Here is a 22,828-nt window from a genome sequence, read left to right as displayed (position 1 = left end):
GGGCCGCTGAGGGGCCTGTGGCGGCGCGGCCCGGCCCGGCCCTACCTGAGGAGGGTCTCGAGCGCGCTCTCGTGCTTGTCGAGCGGGCGGCCGAGCGCGCTCTTGCGCAGCTTGCTGAGCTCCTCGGCGGCGCGGCAGTGCTCGGCCTGGGCGTCGCCGCCCGGGTAGCTCTGCTGAATGAACTTGCACAGGGGTTTGGCCAAGTCCACCTCCGAGGCCTTCTTCAGCTGCACCGAGATGAAGTTCGTCATGGCCGCCGCGCGGGAGGAGCAGGAGGAGGAGGTGGGGGGGAGGGGAGGCGGGCAGCCGCCGCCGTCACCGCAGCTTCGCGCTCCCTCGCCTCTCCGAGCGGCCCCGGCCCGCCGCCCGTCGGCCTCGCGCTTCCGGGATCGTCGCGCGCTCCCAACGCGGCGCCGTCACGCCCGCTGCCCCCGCCCCCTCGCGTCCTCTCGCGCAGCCGTTGCCGCCTCGGGGAGGCGCCGTCGCGGGCCTGAGGGGAGTCCCCGCCGCCGGCTGCCGGAGGGGAGGCGGGCACCGAGCTCCTCAAATAACACCCCCACCACCAGCCGCCCGCGTGTCGGAGGGTCGGCGCGGGTGGGTGCTGGAGGGGAGGAGCGTTGGGAGCCCGGGGCAGGCAGACAGCCCGAGTGCTGCCCGTGAAGAAGGGCCGTTTAGCGAAAGACGTGACCGCGGCGCTCAGCTGTGGTAAGGGAATCTTCGTTAGCCGGTAACGTAAGCTGTGACAGGCCCGTAAGAGTAGCGGCCACCGGAGAGTTCGTGAGAGGTCAGGCTTGTAACGCGTTGGAGGGGAGCAAAGGGTCCCGTACTCAGCCTACCCTAAGAATCGGCATTTTACATAAAGTAAAGCCTTACTTATCCGTAGCAAATGTTGAAATGTCGCCGTTGGCAGTAAAAGGCGCAGATTCACGTGTTGCTGTAATTACGGGTCTGTCATCCACATCACATTTGCTTTCTGCTGACTCAGCACAGCATAGCTCAAATAGGCAAAACGGGCAGCCTGCAAGGCTGGCTCGTCTGAAGACCAAAAGGGAATACTCAACCCATATTCTCATTTCCCCCTTTCTTCTGCCGCTTGTTCCAGACAGCCGAGGCTGTAAGCCTATTTTTTTATTACATAAGCCCCGAGGTGATGATACCATAAAAAGGAGCAGTAAAAGTGCTTTTAAAATTATGTAAAAGGATTTGGTCTCATGTTGTAGCAGACCACGAGTTTTGCTGTGAAGTAAAGCTGATGATCCCTCCCCACTGAAAGTGTACTACACGAAGTAGAGCTATCTGCTTTGTCATCTGATGAACGCCTAAAGTGGTGGCATAAGAGGGAAAGGGTAGAGCCTGGGAAATCAGTTTTAACTGCTCCTGTCGCCGCTGGGAGGGGCAGCTCCTCCAGTATTAACCGCCCCTGCACACAATCCAGAGATGCTGTTCCAACAGCAGCCGGGCCCTCCCGGGCACAGGCATAGGGAAGGAGGCGATGGAGTTCTGCTCCTCATTCTGCTGCTTCCACTCACCTTCCGTGAGGTCCAAGTGATGAGCCTTCAGAGCCTTGCCGGGTTGATTCTGTTACAAACCTTTGCTATAATCACAAAAAGTGAATATATGTGTTAACAGTTCCTCAGTGCACTCCTGCCTCCCTGCACTGAGTAAACACCCAGCTCAACTTTTATCGTACAAAGAATACAGCAGGTAAGCTGTCCTGCCTTACTCATATCTGGGTATGCGAGTTCCTCACTGCCTTTTTTTCCCCAGATGTTATTGCCCACGTACACTTGTATGCATTTGGTCTCTTAGCCTGAGTCAGCCTTGCACTGACTGCCCTTTCCTGTCCCAGGCAAAACCTCCAGACTCACAAGCTTAGTTTCTGATCAGTCTTAAGATACAGTCAGCTGGGCAGTTGCCTCCGTTTGTTTCCAACATCAAGACGTTATGGGGTATAGTTAGTCTGCACATCATTACAGGATACGTGGCTGTCTATATAGGGAAGATGGAAGCCATCAATACCTTCCAGCATAACAGTCATAAACACGGAAGGGGTGTGAACAGGGAAGGGCAAAAACTGCAGCTATGAGATCACAGTTCTACTTTGGAGCCATGGTGACCTTTAGATGGCTGTTGCTTAACAAATGCAACGACTGATACTTTGCATTCCCAAACCATCCACCAACACAGTGCAGAAATTTCACTTTGTCTTAGAACAAGTTACCAGAACTTCAAACGTACAGGTGATTTGCTTCTTTCCCACAGATTTCTTAATAAATCAGTACTCTTAAGGCTTTGTTCTGATTATTACAATTATAATACTGTAAGCAGTAATGACTTGTGTCCTTCTTACCTCTGTTCAGTACTATTTCCCAATTTAGAGACGAGGAAGCCACGTAGTCAGTAGTTATCAGTGCAGGGGGTATAATCTATGTCTTCTGACTCACAGTCGTGTGCTTTAAACAGCAGACCATACTTCCTTCTTCAACAAATTCATGGTAGTATCTAAGGGAACCACTTTAAAATACATTTTCCCTAAAATGTTTGAAGTAATGCAGCATAAACAAGTTACAGCCATATTTAAGCATTACCAAGGACACTGATAGATTTGACTTTAGTACAGACAGATCATTAGATAGCCCCAGTTTTCCTCTTTTTCCTAAACAACCATTATGTACACGTAGAGTACCGCAGTTTTGCAAAAGCATTTCTAAAAGTTAGATTTGCTTTTGGTATGCAAACTGGCTTTTCTCCATCCTTCATGGTTTTTGTCTACAATTTTTGGACAGAAAACTTCAGTGAACTCTGATGTTCTATTTTATGCTTGCTTTCTATTCGCAAATTCTGTGTACAGATACTTCCTTGATGGAAGATTTTATTCTGAATTTGCTGTATTTTATTCTGTAGATTTTGATCATGCTGCTTTATCCATAGCATGAGCTGCCCTGTAGTAATAGCACTAATTGGCACACAGATGCTATACAAATCTGATGGTCCTCTTGCCTAAAGCTTCATTTACTCACTCAGATCCAACCCCATTTTGATACTCCTAACATAATCTTTTGGTCACATAGAGTAAGACCAAATAATTTATCACCATTATCTTTTGACCATGACTTTCAGGAGTGATCATCATCAGTTGCCAAAATGAGGGAATGCAGAAAACAAGTTGTATGTCAGAAGAAGCTCTGACTGGTTCTAAATATCCCATCTAGTCCTACTGCCCATTTAGAAGAAAATGTAAAATTCTTACGACCTATGAATGAAATTTCCTCCTAACAGCCTATAATCAAAAGCACGAGGAAGAATTCCTACCATTTCCTTCAAATTTGACACTCCTTTACCTTTTGTTTCAAAATTTAGAGGAACTGTTAATCCTATTTTCTGCAATTTTAATTTGTATTTATTAAAGTTTTGTATTTCTCATAGGTGAGGAGGGACCTGAACCAGAAGACCCGTTGATAGCAAACTCAGCTGGGCAGGGGCTGTGCTTATCTTTGTGCTTGTAGAGCCACATTCACAAGAATGCTCAATACACCGTCCTCCCGCTGTTCCAATGCTAAATAAGAAAAACACATCTTCAGTCTAAATTCCAGATGTGGTACAAGTCAGGATGAAGAAATGAGAGGCTGGAGAAGGGGGAAAACAGGTCTAAATTGGTACTGTCGGTACACTTAGGTTAGACACTTGTGTATAGTGGTAATGACAACAAAGTTGCCTTTCAACCACAAGTTAAATAAGGATAGTGGCTATGTCTGATTTTTGCTCGAGGGGAGGGTGCCAGCAGAATGGTCTAGAATAAGAAGGGCATCACATGCATAGCTAGTGGCACAGAAAAGAACCTTGTAGATGAAATAAATGGCAAGCAGGAGCAGAAGTGGGGAGCAAAGAAGGCTAAAGAGAAGATGGAGGTGAAGTAATATGAACTTAGATGAGATACAAAAGAGAGAGAGATTATGCAAGGCCTGGAAACTGTTGACCTAGGTAAATAATTTTACCTGCTGCATTGTAGATGGACTAGAGCAAAGCAAACAGGGAATCCAACCGACATTAGTGCAATATTTTCCATAAATGGCTACAAGAATGTTAGCTATTGGGCCAGTTCGAGTGCAGCCTAGAATTTTCCTCAAGTCTCAGCAGGTTTCAGAAATGTGCCATATTAGTGATCACATAATAATAGTGCCTGTGCTTGTTAACTCAAATACACCACATAAATGGGAAGAAAGAGCTCTTCACTGTCCCATATGGTTTCTAGTAGTGTGGGTCTTCGTAACAAGCACCAAAGGCATTGCTAAAGTATTTGCATATATCCTATTAAAAATCTGTGGTAAAATTATGTCCTACTCAAAAGGATGTATAAGATTTTTTAAATGTTATTATTTTTACTGTTTATACTGTTCATATCACTGTGGTTCTAGAAGATTTACAAAGCAGAAGAGCTTGTAGAAGAAGGCAGCAACTTTCAGTTCAGTAAGAAATAGCTGAGAGGCTATTAAAACATGTTTCCCAAAAGCTGAAGGCCAGGATTAGTGCAAGATGTATAAATACAAACATATAAAATGCTTTTTTATAATGCATTGAATGAAACTGCTTGCTATTTAGTTATATTACCACAGTTCTGTACACCATGTATTAGGGTACAGTCACATTCTGCCTCCAGATACACACTCTCTACTTAAAAAGAGGCAATGTTCACATAGGTAATTATCCTGATACAAAGCAAAACATAAATGTGCGGTGCTATGTGACCAGTAGCCCCCAAAATGGCCACTTCTACTCTGAATGAGAGTGTTTGCAAGGATATAAATTTACACCTTGTTTACTGTTTATTGGTTATGGGGCAGTCATGCATAAGAAGAGGTGGATGTAATAGAGAGTATCTTGTCATTTAATCCTGGGCAGATTGCACAGCTATTTACTGAATCCAACCTTGCATATAAGTTTCTGAAAAATCCAAAGTCATGCATGAGTATTTGCTTAGATTGACACATTTTGGTGCAATGTTTATGGTGTGTGGTTTGAAAAAGGTTCAGAGCCGCCTTCTGAAAGTTTGTTGAATGAAGCAAAAGGTTTGTTCTACCTTTGTTCAGTGTTGAACCATTGATGTTACTTAGTAAATCATTAATTCTACTTTACATATATAAATTGTGGAGTTTAAAATATTTTTTCCCCTTAGGAGTGGAAAACAAAGTACCTGTCATATAGCATTAGAAGCAGATGGAAAATCAAATGTCTGCTTTTTGTGATAATGGACTAAATTTTGCCTTACATTGCACTTACTCTTGCTATGAACTTTTCCTTGAACTGTCATAGGATTTCAGAAGTCCCACCAGGAGATGGGTAGTGTTCTAATGTTACCACATCTTTAATTAAAAGTGAAAAGAAGAAAGGATTAATGACCTTGAAACACAAGTATTTTGCAATATATCCTTCTCCTAACTATGCTGTGTTTTTACTGCTTCTGATTTTAAAACAACTGAAACTTAAGTATGTGAGTCTTTATTCATTCCAGAACAGAGAAGAGGTTTTTATTTTACAAATTGCTCTTACAAGCTTGGCTAATTAAGCTACCCCTTAAGATTTGAAAGTCAGAAAGTTTTCACTTACATAAGTTCTGTGTTACTAACTAATGCAAATATATCAATAATGGAAAGTAACAAGATAGATGAAAGATAACTGGGTAACTTTGAATCTCTTAATTATTGCAATATGGGGTATACCTAAAGCAACAGCTTTATCTTATTCACTTTAAAACATTGCTTTCTTTATTTAAAGCATTGTATTTCACATTTTATAAAGAATTTTGTCCAAATATGTCATCAATTCAATCCAAATACTTTTTGCACCAAAGCACAGAGTAGCCTTCAAAGAAGCAGAAATTAATATTTGTCCTTTGTTGGTATTTTACAATATGTAATTAAATTTTATATTGGTTTTGCCCGTATATTCAATGCAAAAAAATATCTTTTCCTGTTTATTACAGTATAATTACAAGGCTTGACTAGAAAACTCCATGTATAATTTCAGGACTACTAGGTTTATTACATTGAATATATGAGAGAAATTAAATCTGGTTAATTGAGGCAGATCCTTTATAAGTCATTGTTGACTTAGCATTTATTTCAGTAGTATTTTCTGTTTGGACTGTTTCTTATCCTGAAATATCTTATAAAATATTCAAATAGAAATAATTTTACATAGCTTGAAATAGGTCTGGATGGAAGTAGGGAACTAGGTAGTCAGCCATTATACAGCATTATGCTTGCTAGTACAAAGAGATCACTTCTTGCTACATGGAACAAGCAGGACAGTACATAAGATCCTGACTTGGTAAATTTCACTAAAAAACACTGCTGAAATTCAGTTCTGTCATTCAACGGACTCTTTTTATAGCAAGTGAGAGGTTTACACCACTAAGCAATCCTCTCTATGGACAGTGAAGTATTTTATTTTCAGCATTTCAGGTGGAGAAGAGCCTGTAGTACATCACAGTTCAAGTGTCTACAACTCCTTTACTGCATGAAGCAGTCTTGTTTTTTGAGAAGACAGTAATCAACTTTGTCCCTCTTGTGCGCCGCATACATATGCCCTGACAGAGACAAGCTTGTCGCCTGTGCATGAAGCAGGAAGCATCTGTCCTTTGGCTGGGGGCATGTGCCTCTACTCGCGTGCCTGCAGCAGTGGCTGCCCAAATGTGCAGTTCAGCTCTTTGCTTATTGCTAGGTTATTTGCCACCTACTCACTAATTCAGATAAACAATGAGACACTGTGCTCTGCCTCCTCATTAAAGTGATGTTGAGGTGTTTTGGACCAAGGTGAATCGAAAGCCGGACACGCTTTTGAGCATGCTCGTATGGGCCGATCTTCCATACCCTTATCTGTGCGTATTGCCATTGTCACTGTGTAGATGGAATCTGTTACGTAAAAGCGTACTACAGTCAGGGGGAAGAATTTGCCATTACATGCTGGACAGAGCAGAATCACACTGCTGGAGCAGTATTAAGAGATGACAGCAGAAGCCAAGGCCTAATTTTAGCTCCAAGGGGGATGACAAGCATGTAAGGAGGAAAGCAAGGACCTGATTTAAAAGCTGTGAATTCAAGGTTTCTCCTAATGTGGGAATTGAAGGAATCATTCCCCAGGGCCACAGTCCAGGAAGAACAGCTGTGGTCCTTATTCTCTGGAAACAGCCCACTCCGGTGCACAACAGTCTGAGACCTTACCAAAAATGGAAAGATCAAACAAAAGATAGAAGGCCCTGAGATCAGGATCGTTCCATGGTCCATGCAGGGAAAGGTTTATGACTTTTCCCAGTTCATCTCCTTAACACGCATACTGACGGGCTTACAAAGAGCCACCTCTAATAACAATATAGGGAATCCACTTCTGAAAGCAGTGAAGATCCTCTTGTCCTGCTGTTAAACTTGTCCATAATATGAGGGTTTTATCTTATGCATTCCAAACATAATGGGTCAGAACAAAGTTTCTCTGTTACACATAACAAATGCCAGTACAGGCAGCTTTTTTGCAAAGTTCGGTCCAACCACAAAAATTTGGGGATAAAGAGATGGCGACAGGATTTGCCGACAACACTGCCAGAGGATTCCTCCTAAAAATGCTTGCTTTGCAATGTTCAAAGGAGGAATGATAGACAAGCTTGCACTGCCACAGTCTGCAAAAAGTGAGATGCAAAAAATGTGGTTTAATCTTCTATTTCATCATTCTCCTGGCTGTATATGAACACATGTGGTGCAAGCAGACAACAAAATCCAGCATTAGCTGTGTGCTTTTGCACAAAAAAGGGAAGGAGAGGAGGATTTGATTAAGGGCATTTTTACAATGCGTGCCTTTTTCTAATTTTTTTTATTCATCAAAGCAGATAACTGTGGCTCAAGTTGCTTCTAATTGTGGTGGGACATCCATAGGACATCCCAGAGTCTGATTCAGACATTAAAGGGGAGAGTTTGAGAGACACTGGGTGAGCCAGTTTGTGTTATGAGGCTGCACTTCAGTCGACACCTTTGCAAAAGTTATATAAATTAGGGCAGATCTCAGTGCACTGTTTGTCATATATGATTCTTCCTGGCATGAGGTGCCTGGACATGGCTTGATTACTGCCAGTACCTAAAATGTTACTGTAAGGAATTTAGCATGCAAATTATGTTCTACAAGCTCAGGAGATTATCCCTAATACTTCATGAATTCTCAGGTTGCTCCGCCTGACGTTCCTTCTGAAGTTCCAAGAAATTCTTACTGTCTTATACACAGACTGAAATTTTTGTAATGAGTCACTTTTAGGGGGAAAAAAATCAATTTTCTTAACTGATACTTTCTTCTGTGGAGTCAGACATTCAGCTGATTGGTACATGCAACAATTCTTCCATTCTACACTGACTGGTATGAACTGTAATGTGGCGTTCCTTTCAGACTAGTACGCCTAGCAGCTTAACACTGTTTCCTTTCAGATACAGAGATGTTGACGTACACAAATAAGATATTTCAAGGAACACAAGATAGTATATTCCTGCTTCAAATACTATGTTTAAATGAATGCTTAATTATTATCCATTCTCTGTGCAAGCATTGACAGGCTTATCGGCAGTCACTTTTGCAATCAGCTGGCACTACCTACAAACTGCTTAGCTAGGAGTTTCACAATGACTAGGCATAACTGACATTAAATTGTCCTTGGAGTCACACTAGAACAGCAAGTGATTTTCACAAAGCAAAAAGCAAAGACTAACTGCTTCTTTACTGATAGAATCCTTCATCCTTCTGTAACTCAGGTAACACTAGATGTGCATGTGTCCATCCACTTTCAGGTTTGGGATTTTGTGTATCCTTTCTGTACCCTCATGTCTACATTTGTTTCGAGCATCTGCTTCCTCCACTTTTCACAGGGTTCACAGAATGTCCTTCGGGTTGGTTAGCTAGATGTGAATCATCATAGCAGGTCAATTCATTTTCCCATGGCATGGTTTGTTCCACCTCATGACTGTCATATTTTCCATTTCCATCTTACCAGTATTACCTGCTTGGCATGGCAGTTTATCAGTGACTAATGAGGTACCTATTTTCAGGGATGAAGCAGCTAAAGCATTTTTTCTTTACTATGTAGATGACTCAGTATGACTTTTCATTCAATGTACCTAGTGGTTATATGCTAATTATTTAAATGGTCTGTTTTATTGGCCAGAAATGTATGCAGTGATTCAACGGTAACCATCTCTGTTTGTGTAAAACTCACATAAGGTCTAAATACATGCACATCAAAATATGTACCCAAAAAACAGCTCAGTGAGAGGTGGGAAATTTTACTTGTGATGTATTATTTGTTAAGAGGAGAGATAAAAATTAAAGATGAAAACTTAAGGCTCACCAGAAATTTTTTTCAGAAGTGCTATAGTTGTACCCAGTCATTTGCACTTTTGGGCTGTGACAGCATGCTGACACCGTATCTCATCACTGACAAACAAAAAGTTTGCTCCAACTCATTTCCCCTCCTGTTTTCTCATATAGTCACACAGAATAACAAACTGTGTTTGAGAATGGCATATTAGCCAGATTACATGCAGGGAAACAGAGGAGTTAAGAATGGTGACTCTTCAGGAAATGGAAAAGGGAATGCTGTAAAGAATGGAGGACTGTGGGGCAATTATTGGAAGCTGTGGTGATGACTCAGAATACTTGTGAAAAAGCATCAAGCTCAGGGTGTCCTGATTAAGTTGAGTGCAAAATTTTTACGGCTTTTACATGTTCAATGAGGAACATAGGGAGTGTGGTTTTATTTGCCATAATACCTAGTAAATAACTATAGGCGCATACAAGGGTCTTTGCAAAGATTTAGGAACACTTTGTAAGTGTTAATTAAGTTAGACAATAATTGAAGCAATTATATATTAATAGACCTATCTTAAATATACCAGAGAAGTTATTTGCCAGAAGAACTCTCATGCCAGGCCCAGGGATTTCTGTTTTAGTAGAATTCATTAACATATTGAGGCCATTAGCTGTCCCTGGCTCTCCCCTTTTACTTCTCTTCACATTCCCAAGAACACCTGTACCAGAAGAGGTCTTCCCCCAAAATGAAGAAATTACTAGGCTGGTAGCGTTTGCTATGGATCTTTCCGTGCGCAAGCCAGTATGAAAGCCGTCTGAGGTGTGGCTGAGATGTTCTTTAGTACTTGTCATGCATAGTGCTGAAAAGCCCTATGGGAAACATAGCAATTATGGTACAAGTTAGGGCAACTCTTAGGGTAGCTGGAATTTTTCCAGGGACCAAACTGGCCTGTGGCAACTTCAGAATGGAGATAAATACATCTTTCTTGCATTTGCTTTCTGCTCTGTAGTGCACCTGAAAGGAACTAAGCTGTCTGACATCATCTCAATTTTCTAATGTTGTCAGTGTTACTGTGCTGCAGAGGAAGAACACAATTGCATGAGTTACTGTACAAGAAAATAAAAAAATGCTGTCTGAAGCAACATACAATTGTAAAGAGCTAACAGATCAAGACAGATGGAAATGTACAAGGTTACTTACCTAACGCACAGTGCAGAGGTTCCTGATGTAGCCCCACCAGAACTACTTCTCCAAGCAGAAGCCTCTAGAAGCACTGCCCCAAGCCAATTAGCTCTGTATTACAGCACGGAGGTAGCTGTCATGCCGTACTGTACAACCGACAACATTGTTACCATCAAGGAACAAAATGCACTTTTTCCCTTCTGTTTTAAAAAGTCACTTATAGAAGGGAATGAAAACACTCTTAAAAACAATTACCATGTAAATCACGTTTCCACCCTCACCCTCAGTACTGCCTAAATAAATAGGGGGTACTGATAGAAGCAATAGGGAGCTCATTTTTTCCAGCCACAAGGTAAAGCTAAAAGTAATAATATTCAGGCCATGCTTTTGACTTATTTCCTGAGAGGAGTACTGTATCTCTTGAATCTACTACCAACTGCAAATGCCATGCTGACAAAATTTCTCAGTGTCCAAAATTACACTGTACAAAGCTATCATGCATTAATTTAATATTGGATTTTTTCCTTGTTGCAGGATCAGCTTTCTACTTTATGGCTACTGACACTTGAAATAAAACACAGTGACCAGAATGCATTTGAAATTAAGTCAGATTTTATTGTATAATGGACTTTTATCAGAGTGGGAGAAAAACAGGGCTCATAAAACCAACTGCTAGTTAGTGGTAATGGAAAGAAAGTCAATCTGCAATTAAACTACAATGGTGGTACATTAAATAGGAGTGAGTAATAGTAGCTAGACTTAATTAAAGCTGGAAATATTTAAAATATCCGTAACAGTTTTATTCTGAAACCATATGATGAGTTTTGGCTTGATTACTCTCTGAAGGCCCGGTGCTGTACAACCCTTCAGGCAAAACACCTGCTGAGATCTATATGCTTATAAAGAGAGATCACAGACATATTTTAAAGCTGATAAAGACTGTCTGGATTCAAGCAATGATTACATAGCCATTGCCCAGTTCTTTGAGGTACAGTTTGCTTTACCTTTTGATGGGGTGTGCCTCTTTGTGGAAAAGTATTTTTTTATTAAGTATTTGTTTACATGGACTACTGGATGCAGTCACAGCTCAGGAAAACTTTTTGTGATAATTGCGTCCATGGATTTTCATATAATGGTCATGTCTTGGCATGGAAGGTACAGAGTATACCTGAAACTGTGTTTTGTGATACAGGTTCTGTGATCTCAGCTGTATCACCTTATTGTACACTGCCTGAGGTCAGAAACCCTGACTGTCCACTGTCAATTATTTATGCATGCTCCGAGGCACTGAGAGAGTAACCTAGTTAAGCTAGCAGAGGATCCTCCTCACGTGTCCAGCAGTACATGCAATGAGGAGGCCTCGGCTGATCTGCTTGCGAGCACTGCTGCCGGGACAACTACAGGGCCACGCCACAGCCTGCACCACCAGTGCTTACCTTCACCTGTGAGGTGCTTCTTCAGAGACTCTGCAGCACAGGTGGGAGATTCAGCTGTCTTGTTTGCTAGGCTGACTACACACACTGTCACACCGACAAGGCACAAGGGAGGATATCACACCACCACACTCCAGCTCCAGAAGGGCTAAGCGCTTGGTGGCTGTTGGAGCCAGAGTCTGTCTTGCACCTACAGTGACAAGCAAAAAGCAGTGTTGGTAGTAGACAAGCACAGCCACAGCAGCTATACCTATGTTTTCACTTTGGCTTTCACCTGCAGCTGCAGGCCTTCCTCCTGCAATGCCAGCTGAACACCAAACCCTGGGACGCCAAGCACCGCCTAGCAAGACTCTCTGGAGCTGACCCTGACAGGCTCTGGCTACAACTTATGCTAGTAAGAACAGCAAAAGTATTTTGTATTGAATAACACTCCTTGAACAAAATTCCTGGCCTGGCCAGGAATATGGTCACATAACTATACAGATACCATGCTTCCTGAAATAGTGCCTTGGAGGCACAAACCCACATCTTGAAACACATAAGGTTGCACAAATATGCACTCGAAAACGTTTTCAAAGCCAAAAGGTCTGATTTCTTTTTCTGACATAACTACAGTGCCTCCCTATGTATGGACATCCCTGTAATAGCCTGGAAGCACCCTGCAGTCTGCAGCATGAACGTGGATAGAGTAACATCAAATGCAACGTAGACATAGCCTGCATATCTGCTTCATTCTCTAGGCTCAAGTTAGCATTTCCTGAAGCAGCATCAAGATATCAATTATATTGCATCGAAGAAGGAAAATGTTGCCGGTCTAATCTGTGAAACCCAGAGAGCAGAGTCTTCGTGAAACTTCCGGGATCCCATGGAAAAGAAAGTAGTGCTAGAAAATGCCAGGAACGTTGCAACTTCTCTAAAAAGTTAGTGAAATCTGATTGGTTGAAGTGTTTGCTTGAAGAAATAAAAGGGATGATTGGGAAGCACTTTCATCACACATACTTCAGAAAAATGAGACTGGGAGAATAATATATTCTTATCCTCTGTTGAAGTAGTCTTAGTTTTTTTTCCAGAAATACATATAACTGGATGCTAGTTTTGAAAATGTCATCATGCGCCAGGATTGCTTTCATAAATATGAGGAATTGTAGCCATTGCCAAGATGTGCTTCATTCCTATTTTTGGGCATACTTCAGAAGTTCGTACTTAAGCAACACTCACTCCACTCAAGGGAAGTTGTGTTTAGGTAAGGACTGACACTAAGCCTCATCGTAACAGGATTTTCTGGATTTCTGAATCTCAACCCAAGTCTACAGCTCAAGTTTTGAAACTAGTCCTTAAACTCCTAATGGTCCACAGCAAAACCACAGAGATGAATAAAAGTGAACTGTGGGTGGAAAGTCAAACTCTATGTTGAAATTTTAGATGTTGTCTTTCAGGTCCATCTCAAATTTAAATCTGTAGTTCGGATGGACTGGTTCTACTGCTCTTACTCCTCCTTTACCACGTAGCTTTGTGACAGAAGTGGGATACAAGTTCTCCTATACTCAGTACCAGACATTTAAAGCATTTGAGCCAAAGGAACACTGCCACTCATACATAGAAAGCAGCATGTATTTTTACACTTTAGAAAATGAGAGAGTATACATGGCGGTAAGAAATGAGCTTATTTTAATCACAACCAACAAATCAGAGACCACGAATATATCCTTAAATCCACAGTATGAGGACCCTGGGTGCAGTCCCCCAGCAGAGGTCTGACTGCCTGTGCTGGAGGCCAGCACTGATGTGGTGTAGCTGTGTAACCTCGGATCAGATGGCTGTGAAAGGCTGATGGGTGAGAAGGAGCTGTGAGAAGCCCTGCTGGAGGCTTCCCCCTTTTGCTTGGGAGCTACATTTACTCCACTCAGGAGCTGCTTGCCTCCCCTTATGGAGCAGCCTGCTCTGGCTGCAGTGATCCCTGTGTGTGGTTCACAGGATCCAATGCTAATCTAGAAGAACATCTGCTTGGCGCCAGGATCCTTGAATACAAGTTACATTGTTGGGACCTAAGAATGAAGAATGCTGTTTTATTAAACAAAACAAGCTACTGGTCACTGAATTGATACTGTTTTAGCTGAGATTGTACAGCCTTTTCCTTGCAAAAGGATCAGGCCATAGATCAGCATTGTTTAAAATCAGCCAACACGTTTAACATAAGCAGGTATCTAAACTGAATGAACTTAAACTCTGGTGGTAGATGATATTTGGCCAATCACTCTCACTGTTATACATTCTCAATTTCCTATGAGTGTCTGTTGTGACACCCGTAAGAGTGAATGCCGGGGAAGGTTCAGGCATCCACTGCGAAGACAGCCGGGTACTGTGCTGCGGGTAGGGCTTTGCATCTCTCGTCACTTTGAGCCCTGACATGCTCGTGCTGGGCTTAAGTCCTGGAAAAGCCATAGCACAGGATAGGTTTGTATGCAGAAATACCCTTATGTAGAAATTTTTATTTCAGTAGGAATTTACTTCTGAATAGGCTGGTTATTGTCTTTAAACGCTGGCAATGAATGCAAGAATGTTTCTGCTGTGAGTCATACAATATTAAAAAAAAAAGGGAATTCATAATTGAGGTGTCACAGACGCTATGGTTACTCAGTTAAAAGCAGATTAAAGAGAGTCCACTTCTGCTGCCACAGATCTGCGTGATATTATTTGGGATTTTATGGAAAAGAAGTTATATTGTTGCCTGCATTACGACATATTTTTCTTGATTTGTCTATAGTGAAATAGTCCGCCAGAGCTGCAATGTGGGTACGTGAGTTCTCTCAGTGGAAAGATAGAGGCTCCAAAAGCGGAACAAAAGCCCTATTCATAATTTGACTCTAAGAAATTTTGTCTGTTCAGAGTGCCTGTGTATCAGATCTGTACGTTTACTTCTCTAACCGTTTCCATTCTAAAACGTAGAAATGGTGAAGTACTCAAATTTTTTATTAAAATACTGCTAAATTGTCACCTAAACGTTGTTTTATGAAGGTCCTAACTCCAACTTCATGGATTAGGGTAAATGAATATCAAATTCCTTATGTATATGTGTCAAAAGGCATCTGCAAACATCAAATAAATTAGTGGCTATAGAATTTGTTGGGAAGTAAACCGAAGATCTACATGGGTTCAATAAATATCAAAGAAAAGTTAGAAGTTGTTCTGAATAATTCTTTGAAACAGGTTGGTTTTTTAAATTAAATTTGTGCATATATGTTTGTATAACAATTTATCATTAAGTTCTGACATATTAAGAAAATTCTACTCATTTTTATTACTTCAAGTAATAATTGTTTCCACATACTTTCTTTGAAAGATCCCATCAGTACACATCACATCACTACCTCAACCTCTTCCTGCAAAGAAAAAAAGCAAAAGAGCAAGCCCAATCCCTGATACTGGTCAGAGCCATAGGATCTGAATCCAACCTTAGTTTTCAAAAATTGCCTGAATTTGAGTTGCTTGGATTCATGTGGTTTTGTTACTTGTTTCCCAGTTAGATAACTATATGTGACCAAATGCTTTATTTTCTTGACAGAGTGAGCTATCTGTTGATCGTTAAAACACTAGGAATTCAACTACATTTAATTTAAACAGTCCACTTTAGAACACACGTGATACGCAAAACCAACCTTACTGTCTTCCACCATAATCCACCTTACTTTTCCCACTATTTTACTTGGTTCTTATTTTCGGAGCTGTATTTATGCTGATGATGTCATTTCAATGTTCATTCTAAAATGGTATAATTCACTCTTGCTTGGAAGGTCTGGACAGGCCATCACTTTAACCACAGGAAAACAGGGAGAATTGGTGCACCCTCTGTATTTTCAGAAGCAACCTTCACACTCCCTTCTGTTGGCTGGTGCGGAGGTACCAAAAAGCGTGGCTCAGCCTCTCTCACTGGAGACACAAATAACCGGTTGCAATGACTCCACCATGTTGCACAAGAGGTTTGTGGGATTTGTGGCTGCTGCTGCTTGAGTCCCTGACACTGCAGATGCACATCTTTTCCCAGGTGAGGCACAGGATGTCAAGACTTGGCGAGGGAGGGTGGGGGGGTGATGTCTGAACCTCTTTTTCCAAACCCTTGGTACTCCTCCTGCACAGAGCAGGGGACAGCTCTGAACTGCAAAGCAATTCAGTAAAACCACGCCGTTGTACAGCATAGACCTGTAACAGCGGGTATTTGGTCAGAGCTGCTGGTGGCTGTAGTAACTACAGTCTGCTTTAAACTGCACCTTCAGGAGCACCAACCCAGACACAAGAGATTCTAAACTATTGTAGACAAGGACAGTACTTTATTCTTTTCAGGGTAAAAAAGCAAATCATCCATGACTTGGGGTTTTTTTGTTGGGTTTTTTTTCCCTAGGACACAGATGAATACTTGCATTTTTTTCATATGCATACTTATTTACAGAAATTCCCCCAAAATACCAACTGATATTTGCATCCATACCAAACCAGGAGGTTTCTACGTGAGAAGGGTGGACAGACAAGCAAAAAATACGATCTGCAACAACTACTAGCTTGGCTTCTTTCTTTTGCTGCATAGCGTTATCAGTAATAGATACAGTAAAGGTTCAACCGCATGCCTTTGGACGGGAATACTTTCTTCGAGGAAGGTTTACCACGAGAGGGAGCTCTCAAGCAGCCAGACAAGTTTTTTTTCAAACTACAGAGGAAAAGCATGTCAAAATTAGGCAACAGCCAAAATTTCAGTCAGTTTAATCCCAAAATGTAAATGCAAACATTCTTTATGGAAAAAAAGGCATTTTAAACTACATGTCTGTAACTTTATGTATGCATTAAACTGTATGTATGTAAGGAAAACTTTCTCTCCTTTTGAGGAAGAACCCCGCAGCTGCTTCTTACCCGAGAACACCTTTCTTGATCAATACTGGTAATGTAGGAGTTACTCAAGTAATAAATGACTGCTGAATCTAGTCCTATTTATAGCGGGGTTTGCATTACAGAAAAAAAAGCAAGCCAAACCAGAGACCAACAAATAAGATCATACATGTTTTTTCCCTTTCCCTTCTAACTCCCACACAGTGAGAAGTGGGTTGCTTTGTGTAAATGTGGGCACAATCTGCCGCTGCGCTAGTGTTACCAGGATGAATATCAACTGACACTGCCTGGTTTGGAAAGTTGGTTTTATGTAATGAGACATATACCATTCTGCATGGTTTTTCACATTCTTCAGCGCATTTGCTGTCTTGCAAACTTCCCGCAGATAATAAAAACACTGCGACTGTTTTTGCAAGAACAGAGATTTTGCCAGTCCAAGGCCAAAATACACCCAGCTATTTGTCCCTTGATATTGCTGTGCAGTACACTCTATGCTTGCTAGTTTTTACTTTTCAGGTCAGATGAATCAAGTATTTTGGATACTTTTCTAGTTCTTTTGTACTGCTCTTACAAACAGTAGCATGACAATGCAAAGGTAATTGCATCTATATTGAAATAGTTCTCATAGGTATTTTAACCAGAAGTTTAACAATTTCTTAAGCTTAATAATTTAGAAAATTTTGTATTGATGGACTGTTATGTTGAGCTATTGCATGCCAAATTTTTCCAGCATGACACAAAATCATTATACAGCAACATTATACAAAGGTTTTACACAGAACATTGGCATATCATATTCCACCACAGTAATTTAAAGATAGAAAAGCATAATTAATCAAGGTCTAGCAAACTAACCTGCTGCACAAAACAGATGCAATCATTCTCTTGACAAACCACAGTTAAATACTTCTACCGCCAGAGACAAACATTTCTGCTGCTGTACAAAAATGACATAAAGGATACTAAGTTATGTAGCACTGCTTTGACTAATTATAGAAGACATAATAGACTGACATGATAAAAGAGAAGTGGCCACTTACATGTTAATTCTGATACTATTTTCTTGATCTGGAAGTACTGTTTTTCATTACCCATAGTTTTTCATTTGTTCTTCCTTCTCTGTATCACCTCTACCAAGAAAAGTAGCAAATTAATCATTAAAGATTTATCAGGATGAATTATTTAATTGCAGTAGCTACACGTTAAAACTTATTTGACTATAAGGAACAGATCAACACCGTGGTGTAAACCAGTAATTGGGGCTCAGTCTGCCCCCCCCCCCCCCCCCGCCCCATTTCTGTAATCAAATTGACTCAGTATGTACAAGAAAAACACTAGTTTCACTTTCTGACTCCTTTACAAACAGCCATATGAAAGCGATCTCTATTAAATACGTAATTTCAGGAATATCCATGGCACAAGCCAAAATGTAGCAGAGTTCACTGAATACATTTTCAATACAGTTAGATCTAATTTCATCTTTAAGGCCTTGTGAGAAAAATGGGCAATACTTCAGCTAGCTTGGTACAAACATTGCAACATCCTCAGAAGAACTTCCCTTCATCAAATAATTGATTTATTTTCAGAAGATGTTTATGATTTCATTATGCTGATATTATTAATCTCAGAGGGAAGAATTCAAATGATTCTTAAAAGTTATCAACAGTGGTAAATTCAGCTTGAAAAGGTACACATCATCCTTTTTGCAATTAATGTAAGAAAAGATGTAAAATAAATACCTATACAACATGGATAACAAAAAAATGCCACATTTCTGTTTAAAATAGCACAATATGAGAGTATTTTACCTCCTGACAGTATTAAGGAAAACTTCAATGAACATGATGCCAAAGTGCCTTCCCAGCTGCTGAGGAATCCATCAGGAATGTAAGGACAACTTTCTGATAGATTTCTTCAAGAGTCAACTTAGGCTACATCAAGTAATTGACGGGAACTTTGAGTGACTCATGCTTAAATTCACTCCATTTTTATTATTACGGCCTGCGCTTGCTGTTTGTGATAGAGAGACGTTTTAATCAGAGAGTTTTTAAGGGATTTTTATGGTTCTTTCAGCAATGGGATTATATCTTCTGTACAGGAAGGATTTTTCAGAAGGGGAAGTCAGTCTGTGGATGGGGCTTTCTGCTGGAATGACTGACAGGCCTGCGACAGAAGATCGATAACTGGCTTGTGTGACGTCCCAGCCTGTTAAATCTACTACTAGGAAGAGAAAGAGGGTGGAAACAGAACCTAAACCACAGTACGTGCTTTCTTATCAGCCAAAGGAATGAAGAGCACAGCATTGTCCCTTCCCAGCCTGTTTCTCTGTGCAATTCTTGCCTTTTTCAGAACAGGACATTACATGTGCCAATTGTGCAGCATGCTTGTATGGGATGGGGGTGTAGAAACAGGTCTGGTGTGCAGTTCAGGTTGGAAATGTGCCTCATGGGATTAGCATCATTTACCTCAGCCCCTGCTGTAATCGTTCTGTTTGCTAACAAGTCATATTCAGAAGATTGAAGGAAATTTTGATTCTGTGTTCAATTACAGGGCTTAATTGCTTTACAAAATATTATGCCTTGTACAAATACACAAGAGTAGTGGATTTATGCTCACATGCTTGCATATCAAAAAGAAGACTGCATTCCAAAGGAAGCAATCTCCTTAACTCAGAATAAGAGGCTTTAAAAGATCTTTGGCTTGAATGAAAATGCCTTCTTTTTGGAGCCTAGCCCACATCCCTAGGTACAAAGTCCGCTAGGACTTTGTGAGAACATCTAACACCACCACCGTGTCCCAGCTGGGGGACTGCATTCAATGTTAGAGTGCTACTCCTGCCTTTCTAAAAGAACGAATGCATATCCAGAAACTGTATTTGCCAAATCAAAATGCTATTTGTTTGCAGAGGAAAAAAATCAACATTTATTGATCCCACAGAAAAGATAATTCTTCTGAGTGCTAGGATTTCAAAGGAAATTACCTTGATCTTATCAGAACACCTCAGTGATAAAAAGGCTTCCAATTTTCTAGTGTTATATCAATGTCCATAAAACATAAAGGCGCTAGTCATGGCAGGTAGTAAGAGGATGAAATACAGTAGTCTAATCTTCTGATTTTACAGCGAGGCAATTATTTTCTCCTGTGTTTCCTAAGAAAACGCTTATTACTTGAAATGGAAAAAAAAAAAAAAGCCACATATCCCAACGTGGCTTTTTGCCCTTAACATAGCTTTGTGATACCGTCTTTGGGTTGACAAAATAGTTTCAACATTTCAAGTGTGTGTCTTACTATACTTTATTCTTCTCCTCAGCTTTAGTGCTATTCACAGCCATTAGATGACCTAATCAGTATATTTGCTTTGAATCAAGAAAAATTCAGAAAAGCTAGTGCCACGAGCTTTACTCCCTCTTTTTGCTCAGGATTTTCTGTCTTAAGAGATTGACATTAACTTGGACTATAATGAAAGTGAATTTTAAATTACTTGGGTTTTTTTTCAGAAAGTTTGGTAGAGTGAAACTGTGTAGTCCAAGAGTCCAGTATTATCTACTCAGTGCTCTTCTATCTAGCCAATCTTATTGGATCAACGGTTACTTTGAAAACTTTCACAGCAAGAAATTTACTTTTTGAATGTACACCACCAGCAAATCAGATTCTAGTGCACTGAAAGAACATAACAATGCAGTATTATTTTTCTGCTATTTATTTTTCCATTTCCAGCAGTTTCTTGAGCACCATTTTCAATAAAAGCAATTAGTAATTCCATATCAAGTTTTCATAATCTATCTTCGTAAGTGGCATTGCACACACAAGACAAGAACTGTTCAGCTCTATCCAAGATTACGGTTCTTTATATGCATGCAGGGAAATCCATTGTGAAAACACAATGAGCAGTTCATAATCTTTTTGTAAAATTATAATAAGCTCACAGTACAATACATACATTCCTGTTTTAAAGGCATCTATAATCTCTTTAACCATCTTCGTCATTGTAATGCTTAGGGACCAATCAAGCATGGGGTCCCAAATTTGTCACATCACACCAAAATCAAGAAAACACTGCTTGTGGTCTTGCCTTCTGCTATGCCTGTGGACAGAGCGCTCTTTTTTTGCCAGATCAAGCCCCTGAACTAGCCCTCTGCTTGGTCATACAGACGTCAGCGCATGGGACAGAAAGGGAAGTGCGGAATTCCTGAAAACAGGATTTGTGAGAAGCAGGCAAGTAGGACCACTGTAGCACCAATTTAGTTTGGTTTACACTGCTGTAAGTTTGCAGGCGTGGTTCCTCAGTCAGTTTATACCTATCTAAACCCTGCAGCCAAATGAAGACAGTACCTCACTTTCCTGCAGACTCACCCTTCCCCAGTGTTACGACTAATGAGGCACACGAGACAGTCAGGCCGTGCCATCTTGAAATCTCAGTTGAGCTTTCATGACACAATGGCTATCACTGAAAGAGGTCCCACCAGCCCTTTTCTCCCCCATCTAGCTTCTGGCTGTCTGCTTCTACTTTCCCTGCTCCAACTCTGGCACTTGCTTAACCCCGGAGTGAGGCCATTTAGGGATCTGAATCAGCAAAAAGCTAATTCTGTGGGAAAAAAAAGGGAGAAAAAGAAAGAAAAAAATTATCTCCCTGAATTGTTCACATGAAGTCAAATAAACACCAGTTCTGGTGTAAGAAAGGGAAGGATCGTATACATGACGGCAGGGGAAGAAAAGGACTACCTGCATCAACAGGAGCTTGCAGTTCAGTGTTAACATGAATCCTCCCAGTATCAGAGGGAGAGCAGGCCAACATCACCATCCATTCCCATTTACAGGGAATGTTACACTTCCCATCTCCTGAGTCCTGCGCTTCTGTCCTTAGGACCTGTGAGCCAGCCCAACTCACTGATACCAACCCTGTCATGGAACCCGTTAAATGAACCCTAAGTAGTCAGTGAGCATGGGACCTGGTACAGGGGACAAGACTGGGTCCAAAAGTGACCTCTCCTTTCCTTTCCTTGCATGTGAAAACCACAGCCATACTTTCAGAGGCCCGAGAGGCCACACGAACACACTGCTAGGACGAGGTGGGGGGAGGGAGCAGGACAGGACTGCCTTTCCCCTTTCTAACATCAAGGGCATTTGGACCAGTTTAAAGTGACCCCAAAACAACACCTCAAGTCGCAGTCCTTACACTAAAGGGTCTCAGTTTTAAATAAAGTCGATTCCCGGTAGTCTGCATGTGTAAGCACACCCTGTGCACCGAGCTGGCTCCCCGGGGGTCTCCACCTTGAAGCAGAGCAGAGGGTATGGTGAAGGAGGCTGCAGAGCACTGCTTGACAAAGTCGGGACCGCGCTGGAAAAGGCAGCAGCTTCATCTCCCTCTCCGCAGCGGGGCACCGCGTTTTTACTGTCCCACAGAGCTCTGCTTCCCGCACTGTTCGTTCTCACACAGCTTCCTTCCCTCTCCCCTTGGCCGCGGTTAAGGCGAGGCAGGCAGCAGCCACCCTCAGGCGCCCGGCCACCGACACCCTGCCTGGGGGAGGTAGGGAAAAAGCACGGCGAGGCGCAGGAGCCAGCCAGGGGTGCCCCCTCCGCACCGGCTCCTCACCCACCTCCCCTCGGCCCGGGCCGCCCGCCTCGGGCTGGAAGAGAGAGGAGACACCCCCCCCGCCTTTGCCAGGGCGGCCTCCTCAGGAGCCCGCCCTCCCGCGAGCGAGCCCCGCCGAGCCAGGGGTGGGGGGAGAGAGCAAGTCCCCCCGCACCCTTCACATCGCTTCCCCTGTTTCTCAACATTTCTTCTTCTTCTTCTTCCTCCTCCTCCGCCGCCGCCGCCTAACCCCCAGGGCACCGGGGGGAAGGGACCGATCGCTGCCCTCCCCTCTGCGGGCAGCGGCGCGGCAAGGCAACCCGCCGGGCGGGACGGAGAGCGCATACGCCTGCTACCACAGGGCGCAAGCCGCGGGGACGGAAGGATAGGGGGAAGACCCTCGGGAGCGCCCCCGCCGCAGCGCGGGGC

The 22,828-nt window shown here is 42.1% G+C and overlaps 1 protein-coding gene across 2 annotated transcripts in view; it reads right to left on the bottom strand.

Annotated features, from left to right (window-relative positions):
- Window positions 1–367, bottom strand: part of PDCD6IP (programmed cell death 6 interacting protein) — a 34,368-nt gene extending 34,001 nt beyond the window's left edge. For both annotated transcript variants that reach the window (XM_010582348.1, XM_010582355.1), the window contains exon 1: window positions 46–367. In XM_010582348.1, coding sequence (XP_010580650.1) covers window positions 46–251 — 206 coding nt within the window. In that variant the 5' untranslated portion in view covers window positions 252–367. The remainder of the gene's footprint in view (window positions 1–45) is intronic.
- Window positions 368–22,828: the final 22,461 nt, after the last annotated feature.

This window comes from Haliaeetus leucocephalus, unplaced genomic scaffold (assembly GCF_000737465.1).
Source record: "Haliaeetus leucocephalus isolate CR32 unplaced genomic scaffold, Haliaeetus_leucocephalus-4.0 Scaffold83, whole genome shotgun sequence".
Lineage (NCBI taxonomy): Eukaryota > Metazoa > Chordata > Aves > Accipitriformes > Accipitridae > Haliaeetus > Haliaeetus leucocephalus.
This window is presented reverse-complemented; position numbering and strand designations above follow the sequence as displayed.